Source organism: Schistocerca piceifrons, chromosome 5 (genome assembly GCF_021461385.2).
Source record: "Schistocerca piceifrons isolate TAMUIC-IGC-003096 chromosome 5, iqSchPice1.1, whole genome shotgun sequence".
Lineage (NCBI taxonomy): Eukaryota > Metazoa > Arthropoda > Insecta > Orthoptera > Acrididae > Schistocerca > Schistocerca piceifrons.
Window position 1 is genome coordinate 569,244,788 of NC_060142.1, and position 18,186 is coordinate 569,262,973.

The 18,186-nt window shown below is 38.2% G+C and overlaps 1 protein-coding gene across 2 annotated transcripts in view; it reads left to right on the forward strand.

Annotated features, from left to right (window-relative positions):
* Nucleotides 1-18,186, forward strand: part of LOC124797934 (NSFL1 cofactor p47) — a 76,000-nt gene that overhangs the window by 44,535 nt on the left and 13,279 nt on the right. The window contains exon 7 of one of the 2 annotated variants that reach the window (XM_047261069.1): nucleotides 16,504-16,728. In XM_047261069.1, coding sequence (XP_047117025.1) covers nucleotides 16,504-16,728 — 225 coding nt within the window. The remainder of the gene's footprint in view (nucleotides 1-16,503; nucleotides 16,729-18,186) is intronic. The other variant, XM_047261070.1, reaches the window with a different exon arrangement.

Consider the following 18,186-nt stretch of genomic DNA (forward strand, 5'->3'; position numbering starts at 1 on the left):
TCTAGAGTTATTTGAAAGCAAGTCAAGAATTAAGACGAGCATAGATTTCTGATCATTAAACTTGAGATTGCAATATTTTGCTTTTTATTGGGAATACAAACAGTAAAATGAGTATGTATTATTCACACTGTTAAAAATCATCTCCATGTAATAGATACATAAACACAACTTTAAAAAGCATGTCCATCTTGTAAAAGGACACCCAGGAAATGTGTTAGCAGTGAATACCTCTTGTAGTAACAGATCATACATTGTTTGAATTTTTATATCGCATCAAATTGTTTACTTAAGCAATGGAAAATCCAGGCTGGACTATGACAGTATTATGAAAAGGATAGTTGCTACTCACCATATAGCAGAGACGCTGAGTCACAGATAGGTACAACAAAAGGACTGTCAGGAAGTAAGCTTTCGACCAACGAGGCCAGACTGGCCTCAGTAGTCAGTGACTGTGATCGTCTGTGTGAATGCATCATTTACCATAAGCTTACTTTTGACAGTCTTTCTTTGTTTTGCCTGTCTGCGACTCAGCATCACAGGTTAACAACTATCCTTTTCAAATTCTTTACTTGGAGCTCTGAACTACTCATACGAGCAGTCGAATTAGAAATGCGTAGCTAGTAGCCATTACAACTCCCTTTTTTACTGATGACAGTGGTGATGAATCATGGCGTTGACTCCACAAGACGCTGTAAAATTGGAGAGTCATCCAGGTCTGTGACACCTTGATTATTGCCCTTAACTCACAGGGATTGGTTTGAGCTGGATACACATCTCACTTGATGGTGTAATCCTCAATAGAATTAAGGGCAGGTGATATGAAAGCCTATGCAAGTACCCAATTATCCATGGATTCTTACTGAAACTATTCTGACGCAGTTTAGGAGTGGTACATTGTACTGTTGAGGGCACAAGTCACTTGTAGATTGCAATAGACAGACAAATGGCTTTACATGATCTGATAGTAGTTTGATGTATTGTTTGCTGTTGAGAGACAGTGGCAGACATATCAGGATCTTATTGCATGGTTCCTATTGGATAGTAATATGTATTGCTCTGCCTACTGTGCTTACCATTGTGTGCAGCAACTTGTCATTTGACAAGACTCTTCCCATGCTTTGAGTGTCCAATGGCAGTTTTATCATGATATTTCTGTGTTATGCAGTGAGCAGGGATACATGTGTGGGTCAGTGGCCCTGGATGGAATGGTTGCTAATCATTTGTTGTTGTCGTGGTGGTGGTGGTGGTGGTGGTGGTGCTCAGCATTGAACTGACAAGTGATTTTCTCAGACATGCTAACTCTCCTGATATAAGCGGGAGACTACCGATTTTTCCTTCTTCCTCCCGATCTCCCTGCCGTGAAGACTGATCTCCCGATTTTCAGAGCAGCTTATACTTTCCTTACTATTTGAAAATCCTTCGCCTTCGATAGATTGGTGGATGACAAGGTATGGCTGCTACTTGTCTATGTTAACTTGGAAGATTTGTGCGGCGGCTTCAGGAGCAGCAGTAGGCATAGCTCGCGCTTCATATCTACAAGGAAGTAAGGAACTTATTGTTGTTGCAGCATTTGGAGACAAATGAAAATCTTTCAACTAGTGCCAATTTCCCCCGCTTCTGGTTGCACCAGCACAATTGTAAAGTTATCATGGACAAGGAGTAGTCGATAGTCATTCCAAGCGAAGTGATTAGCGTTGTCGTGTCTACAAGGCAGTGTTGCCAAGTTGGGGGATTTCCCCCTAAATTTAGGGGGAATTAAGCTGCCTAGGAGGAAGTTAGAGGGATAAATGTTTCAGGGGGAAAAATATTTAGGGTTACTACCATCCCCTCCCTGCCCCTCTGCTCGACAATTTCATTCTTGACTCCCTTTTACCTTTTAACCCCCCCTCCCCCGCTCGCTTACCAGACGGTGTGGTAAATCATTTAGGGGAATTTGAAGTGCAATATAAGGGGAAACTGTGCGCCAGGGTTGGCATCATTGCTACAAGGGCATTGTATAGAACGTAGGACCATTGTATTCTTGGTTCTACTGCGCGATTTGTGTACTCTGTAGCAGTTGTTGGCTGTATATCTTGGAGATGTTGATTATTTTTCATGCAGAATCACAAAGAAATACAATGCAGTGTCAGAAACATGTATAAGGAAGAGTTTCCCTGTTTAAGTGAATCGAGGAAGGACAAACTTTTGCATTTTCTAATGTATGTAGATGTGACTTTTCGGTGGCTCATGGTGGGAAATGAGACATTAGTAACATGTGCAAACTAAAAAACACAAGGAGAGTGTCCATTGTGTAGAACGGAACCAGAAACTTAACTTCTCGTGTAAACCCCATAATGTAGATTCTGTGACGAATGCCGAGGCTTTATTTACCTCATTTATTGTAGAGCGTAACTTGACTATAAACTGTGCCAACCACACTGGGCTTTTGTTTCGCAAAATGTTTCCCCGATTCTGAAATTACGAAAGAATACGGGTGCACCAGAACAAAAACAACCGCTATCCTTATGGAAATGTGCATGGAAGAAAAAGCGAAAATTATTACGCACTTGCCGTCGAATCCATTCGCAATTGCTACCGATAGTAGTAATAAAACAGACTTTAAGTTATCCTATTATCGTATCGTTCTTCAGCCCTGAACTCCGTGAAATTCAAAATTGCCTACTCTCTGTGCCTAATTTAAAAGGGGATGCCATTGGAGCTAATATTGCTGATTTTCTACTTTCAGCTTTATGGGAATTCCGTATTCCATTAAAAAACTGTCTGGCTTTTGGTGCCAATAATGCTCCTGTAATGGTAGGGCTAAAAAAGGGTGCGGCAGGATGTTTGAAGCAAGAAATTGCTAACTTAATCGTTGTAGGCTGTTCTTGTCACCTAATGAATCTTACTGCTGAGAAGGGGGCGGCATGTTTGCCTTTAAATGTTGACGAAAATATTATTGAAATATTTTATTATTTGGAAAGGAGTGCAAAGAGGAAAGAAAAATTTAGAAAGTTTCAAACTTTATGTGACACAGAAATAAGGAAAATTCTGAAACATGCCTACACAATGGTTATCATTGAAAAGATGTTTAGATAGGATTTTGGAGCAATGGGATACTTTGGTTAGTTTGTTCAAGAGTGAAATTGTAAGTAAGGATTCTGAAGTGGAAACTTTTAAGAATGATAAAATTCCAAAACACACTCAAAATGTAGATGTGTCTACTTCATATCACAAGTCCAAGCACTGTGATAAGATTTCGCCACACTCCTCACTTGAAAGAAAAACCCAATCATCAGTTTTAAAGAAAACCATTGACACTGTGGACCATGCTTTATCACGGTAGTTCATGTTTCTGTCGTCAAATTTACATTGATCTTTATGCCTTTTCCTTTCAAGTTTTATGCCTATCTATGAGAGCCCAAATGTAGCTCTTCAGTCAAGTGCTCCACATATCCACTTATTGAGGTCAGTTTTGGAAGAACTATTGAAGAATGTGATGGCAAGATTTGTGAGTCCACTCATTATTAAAACCTCTAGCTCTCTTTTTTATGTAGATTATCACACTCCACCAAATCAAAAGGATGATTGTGATCTGATGATAGGGAATTCTGCATTTGCTTTGGTGACCACTTTGAAACCTGAGGAAAAGTTTATGTTCTTTAAGTCTGTAAGAAAATGTTTCTTGTCATCATGTGATTACATGATACACAAATTTCCATTCAAAGATGAAGTTTTAATGCACGCAGAAGTTGCAAATCTTTCTACAATTGGCAAAGCATCATTTTCCAGCCTTAGCTTTTTCATAAACAGATTTCCTAATATTATGGTTAGCGAAAGTGAACACTTAGATACAGAAGTTGATATTCTCCACTCTGTTCTGTAACTTTCAGCTGGAAGAAACCAATGTAGCAGCAGAGAGAATTGATGTTCAGTGGGCCTTGGTAGGTCAGATGAAATCGGCTGATGGGGTTCTTTAATATGATAAATGTGCAAGGGGATGCTGGCTATTTTGTCAATTCCACATAGTAATGTGGAATGTGAGAGAATTTTTAGATCAGTTACAAAGACCAAAACTCAGTTCACGTCCATGCTTTCAGAAACGTCTTTGGAGAAATTTTTAATTTTAAAATCAGTTGAAAAAGGCAAGTGCTTTGAGCAGAAATTTAGTTCAGAGTTTTTGAAGAAGGCTAAGTCAGCTATGGGTGTGTGCTGAATAAGTAACTACCGTAATCAGACAAATGCAGACTGATAAAACTATTCAAATTATTTGCTAAGCCTAACATGTACATCCTGTATAAAATTGATTTAAATTTCGGAAAAATGTCTTATGGATAAAAGATGCCATGCAAATATGGGTTGCATTATGAAATGAAATGAAAACATGTGATCATTTAACAGTGATTTATTCGTGCAAAAACTGTGCTAATGTCAAAACAGAAATCTAATAGACAATGTCAAAACAGAAATCTAATAGTCGTTAATTTGCTTCCTTGGATCGTAATTTTGAATTGTAGTTCTCTCGAGAGTGCTTCAATTGAATGCGTGTGAATCCAAAGAAAACTGCAGAGCTCATCATTCATGTTCTTCCGCATGTTGAATGATAAATTATACAGTCCAAAAGCTCATGTATGTCCATTATTTAGTATTTACATGTAAATAATACAGCAAATGTAAGTCAGTTGTTACAGGTATTGAATTATTACAACTTTAATCATCAGTGATGTGTTGTAATTCACAATAGTATACTGCTAAAATTCTCCTGATTTTTCACTTTTTGAAAGTTGGCATGTCTGTTTTCTGCATTGTGGCCCATCTGTCTACCACTACTGTCTGTAATAATTTATTATGACACCTGTCATCAGTATGTTTCCCACAGTTGACTCTGGTAGTGGAGGTTTCCGCTGAATCAAGATACCGATGGTACCGTATTTACTCAAATCCTAGCTGCACCTGAAAAATGAGACTCGAAATCAAGGGGAAAAAAATTCCTGGATCAAAGCCACACCTGAAATTTGAGACTCTAAATTCAAGGGGAGAGAAGTTTTAGACCGCACCTTCAAATCAAAACAAACGTGGTCCACTGTAATATGAGACACAATTTAGGTCGAATGGATGAAGGTACAGCTACAGAAGTTTGGTTCTGGTCGTAAGCTTAGCAGTTAAGCTTTACCAGGTAGCCATTGCTATGCATCAGGCACTCCGTCCGTATTTATACTGGTACCCTTCCTTTTTTACATGCTTCGTCTGGTTTGAATCGATTGCTTATTTTGCTTTGATCTGGTAAGAGCCGTTCTCTTTGTTATAGGTGTTTCACAACACTCTAAGTTGAAAATGCATTATTGTACTGTGTCATAAATTTTTTGTCACTTCTGATAATGAGTGTTTGTGACCTGTCACCGCTAACGGCATGGCTTGCTTTTGTGCGCGCTACCGCCGCTTACAATAAAAAAAAAGAAGAGAGGAATTGTCTCATTAGCGAAACGATGGCAAGAGACTGCTATTTGTTGTTACTTACACTGCTGCTTTGATAATGATCAACAACCACCAAATAATAGACTGTGCATGATAGAAGCTGTTCTGAACGAGAGTTTAGCAAAAAGTTTTCTCCGTTTGAAAATCTTTGCAGATGTCTCTTTAGTGCATTTCATGCTGCCCAGAAATTAAGAGTCATCTTAGATTTAAAAATCTAGTCAGCTGCCGTGCTTCATTTCTGACTGTATCACTATTCAGCATAAGAATAATATGAATATAAACATGACATAATATATGTATTCTTCCACGTTTGCTGTTGTCTCACTCTAGTTTCATAGTTTATTAGGCAGACAGGATTTAAATGAGATAGCAGCAAACACGAAAGAATACATGGCATAATGTTTACATTTGTATTATTCTTATGCTGAAGAGAATACTGCATGTGATTCATGATTCATAAAAGTTCCTATTAGCAACCATTTCTTGTCACAGGTAGGAAAAAATTCGGAATGTAGAGTTGGCAATATTGACATACATGCCAAACAGTCTTGCCAGTCGGATTTTCGTAGTAGATTTTTAGTGATGACTTCAAATGCAGAGTGTGTTGTTGTTGTCTTCAGTCCGTAGATTGGTTTGATGCAGCTCTCCACACTTTTCTATCCTGTTCAATGCAGAGTAGCAACATTTATAAAATAAGAATGAAAATAACTTAGAAATTAAATGCTGAAATTTAAGACAAAATTTTATTAGGTGTGTATACATCTTACTCAAAATGTTTAAAATGTCAGTCATGATTCTGAGTTACTATCACTCGATTCTTTGTTGCTCATTTCTTCATACAGAGCATTGTCCTCCATACCATGTAGTGCATTGGAAAGCGAACATTTTTTAAATGCTTGCTGCACAGTCTGATTTGGAACACACTTCCATGTATCATAAATCCACTGGCATATTTGTGACAAACTTGCGCATTTTACACGTCCTTTTGGTGTCAGTTGTCTGTCACTTTTCGAAAGCCAGTCTGTGTACATGCGTTTAAGCTTGTCCTTAAATGGTTTATTCAAACAGATGTCAAGTGGTTGCAGAATTGGCTTCATCCCGCCTGGAATTACTGCCAAATCCGTTTTGCTTTCCTCTAATTTTCGTTTTACTGCAGGTGTTGTATGACCTGCATACACATCTATCAGACTGCGTAAACGAAGCATTGCGCCAGGACGACGATTCCACACACGCCTAATACATTCCAGCAACATATCCTCCCAAAACCACCAAGTTTCGTTTGCTCGTACAATTACAGTTTTTGGAAACACTTCCGATTTCGGTAAAGTCTTTCGCTTTAAAACTATGAATGAGGGTTATTTATGTCCATCTGCTGTTGCAAGCAAGTGTGATGGACATCCACTGTTTTCCACCCCCTGATGTAAGAACACTTGTGTCTTTCTTTCCTTTGGTGTCAACCTTGTAGTTTGACAGCATGTCAAAATATACGGGAGTTTGGCCAGCATTTCCTATGTGACCAAGAAGGTATTGCTTTTCTGTGCACCGCCTAATTATGAAGCGCTGAAATTCTTCTTAATTTTTTGGCAGCTTCTTGCAACTGAAGTTTGCCTCCGAAGTGAAAAACCCCAGTGCTTCATAAACAGATCAATCCAGCTGCGACTGGCCTTAAAATTTTTGATTTTTGCTCTCTAGTAATTTCATGTGTCTTAATTCTTAAAATTTCGGCGTTCAGAGGCAAGAAATGGCTCTGAGCACTATGGGACTTAACTCAGAGGCAAGAATTTCTGATGCTGTTTCTTAACAAATTCATTTAAAATCACGTCTCGTATATGATATCGACCACACTTTGGCCCACTAAATGCTTTCCTGCTACTTGAACATTCAAGTAATTTGTCTCTGCTGTCACCATCGCCTGATGCTGCTCTCATCAATCCCATATCGCAGACCTGCAGCACGATTAGAACTTTGTTCCACAAAAGAAATAACTCCCCTCTTGAATTTGGCACTATAATGAAAGTGCTTCATTATAGTTCATTAACACCAACAAGCACTTCAGAAAATTCCACGAAGCAATAGGTGCCGCTACGTGAAATTTTAATGAGCCCAGTGTATCAACTCGTGCAACAATTCTAAAGCGTTGTGGATTTTTTGTATTTCTGTGCAAAGAAATTTATTTTTGTTGCCATGAATATTTGAAAGGCTGTTACATTCGAAGATGAACAATGCGGAATTTCTATTTCCTTCGTTGGATAATGTATGAAAATGTAGTAGTTGAAACTCGGGGCGGAGAAAAAAGCTCGTCTTCTACCTTTTATTTTAATTTATTTACTGAGGCAGAGGTTTTGATGCCAGTATTTATCTTTATGCCTGCAAAGCATGCCTGTGTAGGACTACATATATTCAATGGCAGAAGTTAGTTGTGGCAGCACCTACGGACATTCTTCAGAACTTCTGCTTACTTTGCACTCGATTCTAAGTCGCAGGCGGTTTTTTGGATTACAAACACCGGAAAAAAAGTGCGGCTTAGATTCGAGTAAATACGGTGCTCCCTTAACCTTGTGGAATGTGAAAAGCCTAGTGCTTGCATGGCCATAGATTTGAGTGCCGCATATGTTGTCTACCCACAATCAAATGCACTGACATCATTCTGGGTGCCCACCCTGTGCTTTACTGTCATGTCATAGCTTGTACAAGCTCTAATACATTCCAAGACACGTGTTGCACTAAACTTTTACGCTTGTCATGCCAACATTTGCGTTTCCAGTACAGCAGATATCTTCAGTTCATTTGCTCATGACTGAATATCTTTACTAATCATGTAACCATAACTAACACAAGTGTAAATTGTGTGGAAGTTCAGTAACAATCCATTATCAAACCTGAAGCTGGAAATGTTCTAGAATGTGCACTGGTTTTGGTAAAGATCACATGTTTGTTTATACAGTGTGTACCATTATAAAATCATAAATCAGGCCAATGTTGCAATTTTTTTTTAATTGTGTGCATTTTGTAAACTGTGGTGTCTTTGAAGTAATCATGTATCTGTATTTTCAAAAGTAATCATGTATCTGTATTTCCAACAGGGTTTCAGATACCTTTTGAAGTATCTTGTGTTTTACATGTGGGCTTCATATTGGAAAGGCTGATGAAACACAACGTTTTGACTGTTGTTGAAAAGGACTATTAAACCATCATTTACTTCCTAATAATTCTATTTTTAGCAATTAGTGTCCTTTTTTGTTAACCTACTGTGGACTGTTCTTATCCCATTGAAATCTTTGAAATCCATTTTCTTCCATGCTTCTGCGTGCCACGCAGTGACCCCCTTTAAATATATAAGTGTTCTGATTTTAAACTGGTCTTTTCTTGAAATTCTGAACTGCTGCACCTATAATTAAATTTTCTTCAGACATCACTGGGGCAGCTTATTGGATTTTGTTCCTACTGCAGAATAATGAATGACATTTTCTGTTCTGGTGTCTTGTGTTGTGGCGTGATGTCATACTTCAGGGTGTGCTCCTTAGACTTGCAGTGCACCACGCTACTCCAAACAGGGACACTGACTCACAGATGTTACACACCTCCAAGCAGGTACTGCAACTCGTAGTACGATCACCATCCCATCTTGAAGACATGCAGCATCCATATGTATAAGTGTCACATCCAAAACAGATACAAAAATACATAAAGATTCCTGCTTCTTAATCAGTAAATTATTATATTGTTTCGATTCATCACTCTCCTGGAGCATTATGTAACACCACACCTTTGTGAATGTTATATTTTTCATATTGCGACCTCCTGCTGTCACTATGAAAACTGTTTGTAGTTGGGTTTTTGGAGGTGTGCCAAACAGATGAAATACTCAAGACCAATAATTAAACTAGCTATTGAGTCAGTATCAAAGAACAGTGTAATTACTTTCAGTTTTATTACAGTCATGCTTTGTATTGTTCTGGAGAAATGTTATGACTTAAAATAATCTGCAAGACAGGTTTTTGTTGATAACTGTGTTGGTTTGCTGCCACTAACCCAACATTCAAAATATCCCTGCATAACCGTCACCTTGTTGCGATGCATTTTCCAAAAACATGATATACACAAAAATACCTAGTTGAATAAATTTGCGGTTTATGACAGTCATATGATAATATATAATTGTCTTTTATATTTATATCTTGTCATTGGTGGGGAGGTTTGTGTGCCTCAATGATACAGATAACTGTATTGTAGGTGCAACCACAATGGAGGGGTATCTGTTGAGAGGCCACACAAAGGCATGGATTCTGAAGAGGAGCAGCAGCCTTTTCAGTAATTGCAGGGCAACAGTTTGGATGATTGTCTGATCTGGCCTTGTGACGTCAACCAAAATGGCATTTCTGTGCTGGTACTGCAAGGGGAAACTACAGTAGTAATTTTCCCAAAAGCATGCAGATCTACTGTATGGTTAAATGTTGACAGCATTCTCTTGGATAAAATATTCCAGAGGTAAAATATTCAGGTCTCCGGGGAGGACTACTCTGGAGGATGTCGTCATCAGGAGGAACAAAACTGGTGTGCTGTCGATCGGAGTGTGTAATGTTAGATCCCTTAACCGGACAGGTAGGTTAGAAAATTTAAGGGAAATGGGTAGGTTGTAGTTAGATATTGTGGGAATTAATGAAGTTCGGTGGCGAGTGGTCAGATGAATACAGAGCTATAAATGCAAAATCAAATGGGTGTATTGTAGGAGTAGGTTTAATAATAATGAATAAAAAAAATTAGGAATGCAGGTAAACTACCATGAATAGCATAGTGAACACGTTATTGTAGCCAAGATAGACACGAAGCCCACACCCACCACAATAATGCAAATTTATATGCCTGCTGGCTCTGCTAATGATGAAGAGATTGAATAAGTGTATGATGAAATAAAAGAAATCATTCAGATAGTTAAAGGAGACAAAAATTTAATAGTGATGGGTGCCTGGAATTCAATAGTAGGAAAAGGAAGAGAACAAAAAATAGAAGGCGAATATGGACTGGGGGAAGTAATGAAAGAGGAATCCACCTGGTAGAATTTTGCACAGAGATCAATTTAATTATTGCCAACACCTGATTTACGAATCATGAAAGAAGGTTGTACACTTGGAAGAGAGCTGGAGACACCCGAAGGTTTCTTATTAGTTATATAACAGGAAGATAGAGATTTCGGAACCAGATTTTAAATTGTAAGATATTTCCATGGGCATAAGTGAACTCTGACCACAAAGTACTGGTTATGAACTGTAAATTAAAACTGAAGAAATTGTAAAAGGGTAGGAAATTGAAGCAATGGATAAATTGAAAGATCCAGATGTTGTTAGGAATTTCAGAGGGTGTATTGGGCAATGACAAGAACAGGGGAAGGAATACAGTAGATGAATGGGCAGCTTTGTGAGATGAATTAGCGAAAGCACCAGAGTATTAAACAGGTAAAAAGACAAAACCAAGTAGAAATCCTTGGATAATACAGGAGATATTGGATTTAATTGGTGAAAGTAGAAAGTATAAAAATGCAGCAAATGAAGCGGGTGAAAGAGAATACAAATTTCTAAAATTGAGATTGACAGGAAGTGGAAAGTGGCTAAGCAAGAATGATTACAGGGCAAATTTGAGGATTTAGAAGCATATACCCCTAGGGGAAAGATATATACCGTCTACAGCAAAATTAAAGAGACCTTTGAAGAAAAGTAAAAAGCTATATGAACATCAAAAGGTCTTATGGAATACCAATCCTAAGCAAAGAAGGGAAAGCTGAAAGATGGAAGGAGTATATAGAAGGTCTATACAAGGGAGGTGAACTAGAAGGCAACATTATATAAACAGAAGAGGATATATATTGAGATGAGATGGGAACATGATGCTGCGAGAAGAATTTGACAGAACACTGAAAGACCTAAGTTGAAACAAGGCTCCAGGAGTAGGTGACATTCCATCAGAACTACTTATAGCTTTGGAAGAGCCAGCCATGACAAAACTCTTCATCTGGTGTGCAAGATGTATTGATTGATTGATTGATTTCTTTATTAATCCATGTAACAATTTACATTGTGTGGATTTCGTCAGAGACAGGTGACACACTCTCAGAGCTTAGAAGAACATAATATTTCCAATTTCAAAGAAATCAGGTGCTGATAGGTGTGAATATTACCAAACTATCAGTTTAATAGGTCATCGTTGCAAAATGGTGACATGAATTATTTACAGAAGAATGGAAAACCTGGTAGAAGCTCATCAGGAAAGATCAGTTTGGATTCCGGAGAAATGTAGGAGCACTCGAGGCAGTACTGTCCCTATGACTTCCCTCAGAAGACAGATTAAGGAAAAACAAACCTACATTTATAGCATTTGTGCACTTAGAGAAAGCTTTTGACAATGTTGACTGGAATACTCTCTTTGAAATTCTGAATATAACATGTAAAATACAGGGAACGAAAGTCTATTTACAATTTGTACAGAGATCAGACAGCAGTTATAAAGTCGAGGGACATGAGAGGGAAGCAGTGGTTGAGAAGGGAGCGAGACAGTGTTGTAGCATACCCTCAATGTTATTCATTCTTTACACTGAGCAAGCAGTAAAGTAAACAAAAGAAAAATTTGGTCTGCGAATTAAGGTTAAAGGAGAAGAAATAAAAACTTGGAGACTTGGCGATGACATTGTGATTCTGTCAGAGACGGCAAAGGACTTGGAAGAGCAGTTGAACGGAATGGACAGTGTCTTGAAAGGAGGCTATAAGATAAACATCAACAAAAGCAAAACAAGGATAATGGAATGTGGTCTAATTAAACCAGGTGGTGCTGAGGGAATTAGATTGGGAACAAGACACTTAAAGTAGTAGATGAGTTTTGCTGTTTCAGCAGCAGAATAATTAATGATGGCTGAAGTAGAGACGATATAAAATGTAGACTAACAATGGCAAGAAAAGCGTTTCGGAGAGGAGAAGTTTGTTAACAACAAATACGGATTTGAGTGTCAGGAGGTATTTTCTGAAAGTTTTGGTATGGAGTGTAGCCATGTATGGAAGTGAAACATGGATGGTAAACATTTTAGACAAAAAGAGAATAGTAGCTTTTGAAATGTGCTGATGCAGAATGTGCAGAAGATTGCTGAGTATTAGATGGGTAGATCGTGTAACGAACGAGATTCTGAATAGAATTGGGCAGAAAAGAAATTTGTGGCACAGCCCGACTAGGAGAAGGGATAAGTTGATAGGTCACATTCAGAGAGCTCATGGGATCATCAGTTTAGTACTGGAGGGACATTGGAGGGGGGCGGGGTAAAAATCATAGGAGGAGATCAAGAGATTAATACAGTAAGCAGATTCAGAAGGATCTAGATTGTAGTAGTTATTTGGAGATGAAGAGGCTTGCACAGTATAGAGAAGCATGGAGAGCTGCATCAAACCAGCCTTAGGACTGAAGTACGCAACAACAACAATCGCCTTATACAATCGTTTTTGTAGATACATGTTCACTTAAATTTCATAATTACTAATGCTAGCGTTTTGCAATCCGAAAGTGCATTGTTGCTGTATGTTGAACAAAGGCTTTTATCATCAGTTTGGCACCCTCTTGTTTTTTTTCTGGATGTTTTTTGTCTCCTTGGTTTTCAAAAAAAGTGTATTCACTGTAATTAGCTGGATTTTGTGAAAAAAAACCCTAAGTGTGTCTTCTGTGACCTGGTAACTTTCTTTTTTCAGTCTTTTCAATTGTAACAAACCAGACTTCTTATAGGTCCAGTCTGACTTTGCACAGGTCACACTGTTAACCCATTTCCAGGAGTGTGATGGCAGGTTGGGAGCAGTCCACATGTGCAAATAAAAGGGTCCAGTCCAGGGCATTCCTCTCATATGCAGGCAATATTTCATCAAAATTAGCAGAATCTTAAGTAAATGTCATGTCAAAGTAATCTTCCACTCACCTACAAAGACTTGGGCTCTTTGCGGTTCAGTAAAGAATGACCTGAGATTGTGAGTGGCTGAACAAAATACTTTGTCAGTGTGGCAAAACCTACATTGGTCAGACAACGCGCACAGTGCATGGAAGGTGCATTGAAAATGATCGCCACACTTCTCGCCTTTCATAATTGATTAAGTCAGCCATAGCCGAGCATTGTATTTCCATGGGACATTCCTGGGTTATTCTTCCACAGAAATCTTGTCCTCAATGAAATCTTTCTGGGATTCAGTTATTAAGGAATCGGTGTAAATACGTTTGGTGGAAGATCTGATTAATCATGATGGCAGTTTTCAACTGTATAAGGTGTGGGACCTGGTGATTTCTTTAATATCTTCAGAAAGAAAACATTTTATGACTAAGGACATGTCTAACAACAGTTAATTTTATTAATTTGTCATCTGAATTTTAACTCTCTGAGCCCACATTCTGACAGAGTGCATGTAGTATCACCACTACGCTTGTGTCTGTGAGCCATAGATGGACAAGTCTTCCAGGATGGTGCAAAACTCAACAGAAGTTGCTTGTGTAGCAGCTGCCTTTGTGCATGTATCGCCATGCCAGTCATTGGTATGAAGTTAGCAATGTGAACTAGCAATCTCCGGTAAAAAACACTCGCCTGAAAATGGGTAGATGGTTGTCAGCAGAAATATCGTGCCAAGAAGTTGATGTCATCTGGCCGCAATTCCAGAACCTTATGGAATATTTTGATAGTACTAATGTAAAAATAACAAACTGTGGTTGTACATTTCTTGCGAAGTGTTCATGTCATTAATACAGTGACCCATTTGTGGTAAAGTTGATGTGAAGAACCCCATTTCAGTTTTTCAGTAATTCAGTATGGTTAACATTCCTTAGGGTACACTGCAGTACAGTCACTGTAATCTTCACCATTCTAAGATGCTCAATAAAATGACACTGTGAAGATGTACAATTCGAGGAAGAATGGATTATTTGTCTACATATATTCTCTTTTGCTAATTGTTTGCACTTTTTGTGGTCAGATATTAGGAATTTTTTATTTATTTGAACAAGTGTCAGTTTAATTGAAGATGTTTCATCAATTTTTTTGATACCTGATGGTTGTAATTAAACTGATGCAGTGTGGACGGTATACATCGTAGAATGGTGAAATATTGTAGCTGTGTTCCTTAATCGGTGCCCTTGCGGAGTATGTTGAAAAAATAATAGTTCCACTTTCTCCCACCAGTTGAAAATATGGCACTGTAAGCAGTCAGAATATGGTGTGGATGCAGGAAAAGGAGAGGAACAAACACACACATGATTAGGGTAGGTGTGGCATGTTTATTAGAATAAGGTCACAGTGTTCAGTATGATCTCTCGACTCAGCAACATGCTGTATCTGTAACACGGCAATGGTCGTCAGTTACTCGCAGCATATCTGGTGTAATCAGAGTGACGTGTCATTGTAAGCTCCACTTCAGATCAAGGAAAGTCTGGATACATGCCTGATAGACACGATCTTTCAGATAGCCCCACAATTGGAAGTCACATGGATTTAGGTTGTAGGATCTGGAAGGCCGCACATCTTGAAATTACCTAGAGGTGATGTGGTCATTACTGGATGTTTCTCAAAGCAGATCCTTGACCTTGCAACTGATACGTGATCTTGGCCCATATTGTTTAAAAATAATGGTGTTGACACAGTTGAATTAGTGCAAAACTGGAATGACATGTTGCACGAGGACGTCCTTATAATGTGCAGATGTTACTGTGCACCTAGAGCCTCACAAGGTGTCATCTCCTTGAAGCAAATTGGACCGATAATAAAGGAGCTTGTGAAACCACACCGCACCACACAGAAGCAGAGTGCAGTGGATGTTCCTGCACAACATGTGGCAGAGTAGAACCCAGTAGGGAGCAGTTATCTTCGTTCATGTCACCTATTTTGGGGTTTTTATTTGCTGCACATTCTGAATCTTTTGGGGATAGCAGTGTAAAATGTGGTGAAAAATCTTTTGCACAGTTCACCAGAGGAGAGACGATTCCTATGACATAACTCGAGCACTGGCTGCAGAATTTTAGGCATGTGCTGCATGGTCAGCTATAGCTACAACTGCCATGGGAATGGATACCTCTCTTTCCCTACAGCACCATCTTATTTGTCTGTTTCTTCAACTTTCTTGATCATAGTCTGTAGTCTGTTGATTGACATGGGCCTCTTTACAGTTGTTTGTGTCAGCAATATTACTGCAATGCAGAACTGCTATTGCTGCCATTCTGATACAACTACTTTACCAGCAGGGCACAGTCGTCAATAGCCATTGCATTTCGTGTGGAAAACTTCAACCATCTTAAGCCTTTACACCAACAGTCACTTCACAAGAGAAATCAACATGCATCACCAAGTGACAAACAGGATACTTACGTCAAAACAGGAAACATTCCACATTGTGACTGCTTACAACACCATATTTTCACCTTGTGACAGAAAATGGAATTATTATTTTTTCAGCACACTCTGCGAGCGCACTGATTAATGAACGTACCTATGATGTTTCAGTGTCCTGCGATGTATAAGCCCAGTTTAATTGTACCCACCCTGTATATTACAATAAAAATGCTTGGGAAGAAAGTACTATCATATAATTAGGAACCAAATTCAGCAGTTTATTGTAATTTACAGTATTTATCTTTTCTTCTGCACACTATCATTCAGTCTGAAGATACGTTTGGAGCAACAACAGTTCACCTGCCATGGTTCCAATATGGTAGTTGGAAATATTCCCTCTAGAAGTAAGTTCATGAGTTTTGCTAATTAGAGATTAATTTATAGGTGGCATAACAGAATGACAGACACATTTTTTGGGTGTTTCTTTGTTCACTTCATTTAAAATCTAGTGTGTTATGACTGTTAATTTATAAATATATTAGCAAATAATTAATTCCTTGGTATTTTTAATAATGTACTAATGTTGGGTGCCATGAAACACTAATAGTTTTATCCTTGTGGGCATTTACTACTGTATTTGAGTTTTAAATGTTGTTTCCCCGGTTTGTGTTAATTGTGTGTGGTGCCTGCCCCATGCTTGCCTCTCCCTGGTGCTACATCAGCAATACTGCCGGTGATTGCAGTCCATCTCCTGCAACTATCGGAATAACAAAACCAATGGATGAGAAGGACCGGGAAGCTAATGAAGAACAGGCAAAAGCAGTTATTGCTGTAGATCAGTCCCTGCCGACTACTACAGTTCAGATAAGGCTGGCAGATGGATCACGACTTGTTGGGCAGTTCAACCACTCTCACACAATTGGTGATGTGCGGAGGTATATCATCACGTATCCTTTACCAATGATCCTCTGTTATTTGATTTCTTGTTTCAGTGGACTGCTTTGTGGAATATAATTTGTACTGTGCCAGCCAACTTTTCTAAGTTTGTTTTACAGGATAATCTGGTATAAGAAAAGAGCAGTAGAAATAGACAAAGTAGATTTTTGTAACTTTGAGTGCTTGCTGCAAATCCGCTGGACCTCAGCTTTATCAAAGACAACAGGCTTACTTTAGGAGAAAAATAGCAGTTAAAAACCAGATATATGTGGACAAAATTCTAAATATTACAGTGCTCAGTACAAAGTCACACTCTAACACAACATTTTATCAGGTGATCTAGACCCACATGTGTGGATAGATTTTTGTACTTTATGTTAAGATTTTTTCTGTATATTCACTGATGCGGTAATTGAAGATAATTTGTTACTACGATTGCACAAGCTTTTATTAATCTATCTTCACATACTCTGTAGTAGCGAAATAATAATATTTTTAGTTTCTTCCATGAAAGCCAGATCTTAAATTTTTTCAGTGCCTTTGTTAGAATGTGTGGCAGTTTTCATTTTTCAGCATTTCTGTTATTCTCTCTCACCACAGCAAGAAGTTTTTAATCTTTCACACCATCCATTGTTAACGGACAATTTATCATATCATTTCAGCCTGGTATAGATCCCCCACACTTGCCCAGCATTGTAGGACCAGTCAGTTGTTGTACTATCAGTCTCTTTCATGGATAAATAGTAGCTTTTCATCCACCAAATAAATTAAAAAACACATTCTCTTTACTTACAAGTGAGCCTCTGTGACACTTTGTCTTCATACTTCACATTAATCTCAGATAGTTATATGACAGAACTAGCCAACTGTTACTCATTAATTGTGGCTATTAAATGCATGCTCAATAATTTTTAAACTTCCTATGATGGACACACACACACACACACACACACACACACACACACACACACACACACACACATTCACAAAAACCTACAGGGTAGTTCCTGTTGCCCTAAAATTGCGAAGTTTGTTAAAAAGCAAGGCTTCTCAGTACAAGTAAAGGAAAAAATCCAGCAGTTGTTAATTTGTAATTATATCACACAAAAAAATATTTTTTTCGTCATTCTCGAAAGTGTTTTAATTCCTGGGACAGATATTTCACCACTATTGGTAATGATAACAAGCAAAAATTATTGAGATTTACGATTCCCAGGATTGGTGACTACCTGTATAAGTAAGTAATTTTTTTATGGAACCCTTTGTAATGGATCTGGGAGATGTGTTATTTTCTACCGGATTTGTCGATACCAAATTGTAAATGTTTTCTTATATTTTTGTCAGAATTTTTTTATTGTATTTGCCTTATTATATGCTAATTTACTTATATTTTTGAGAGTGAAAGCATATTGATTACTATTAGTAAATGTGATGAAGAATATCAAAGAGACTGATTACAAGTGGAAGCT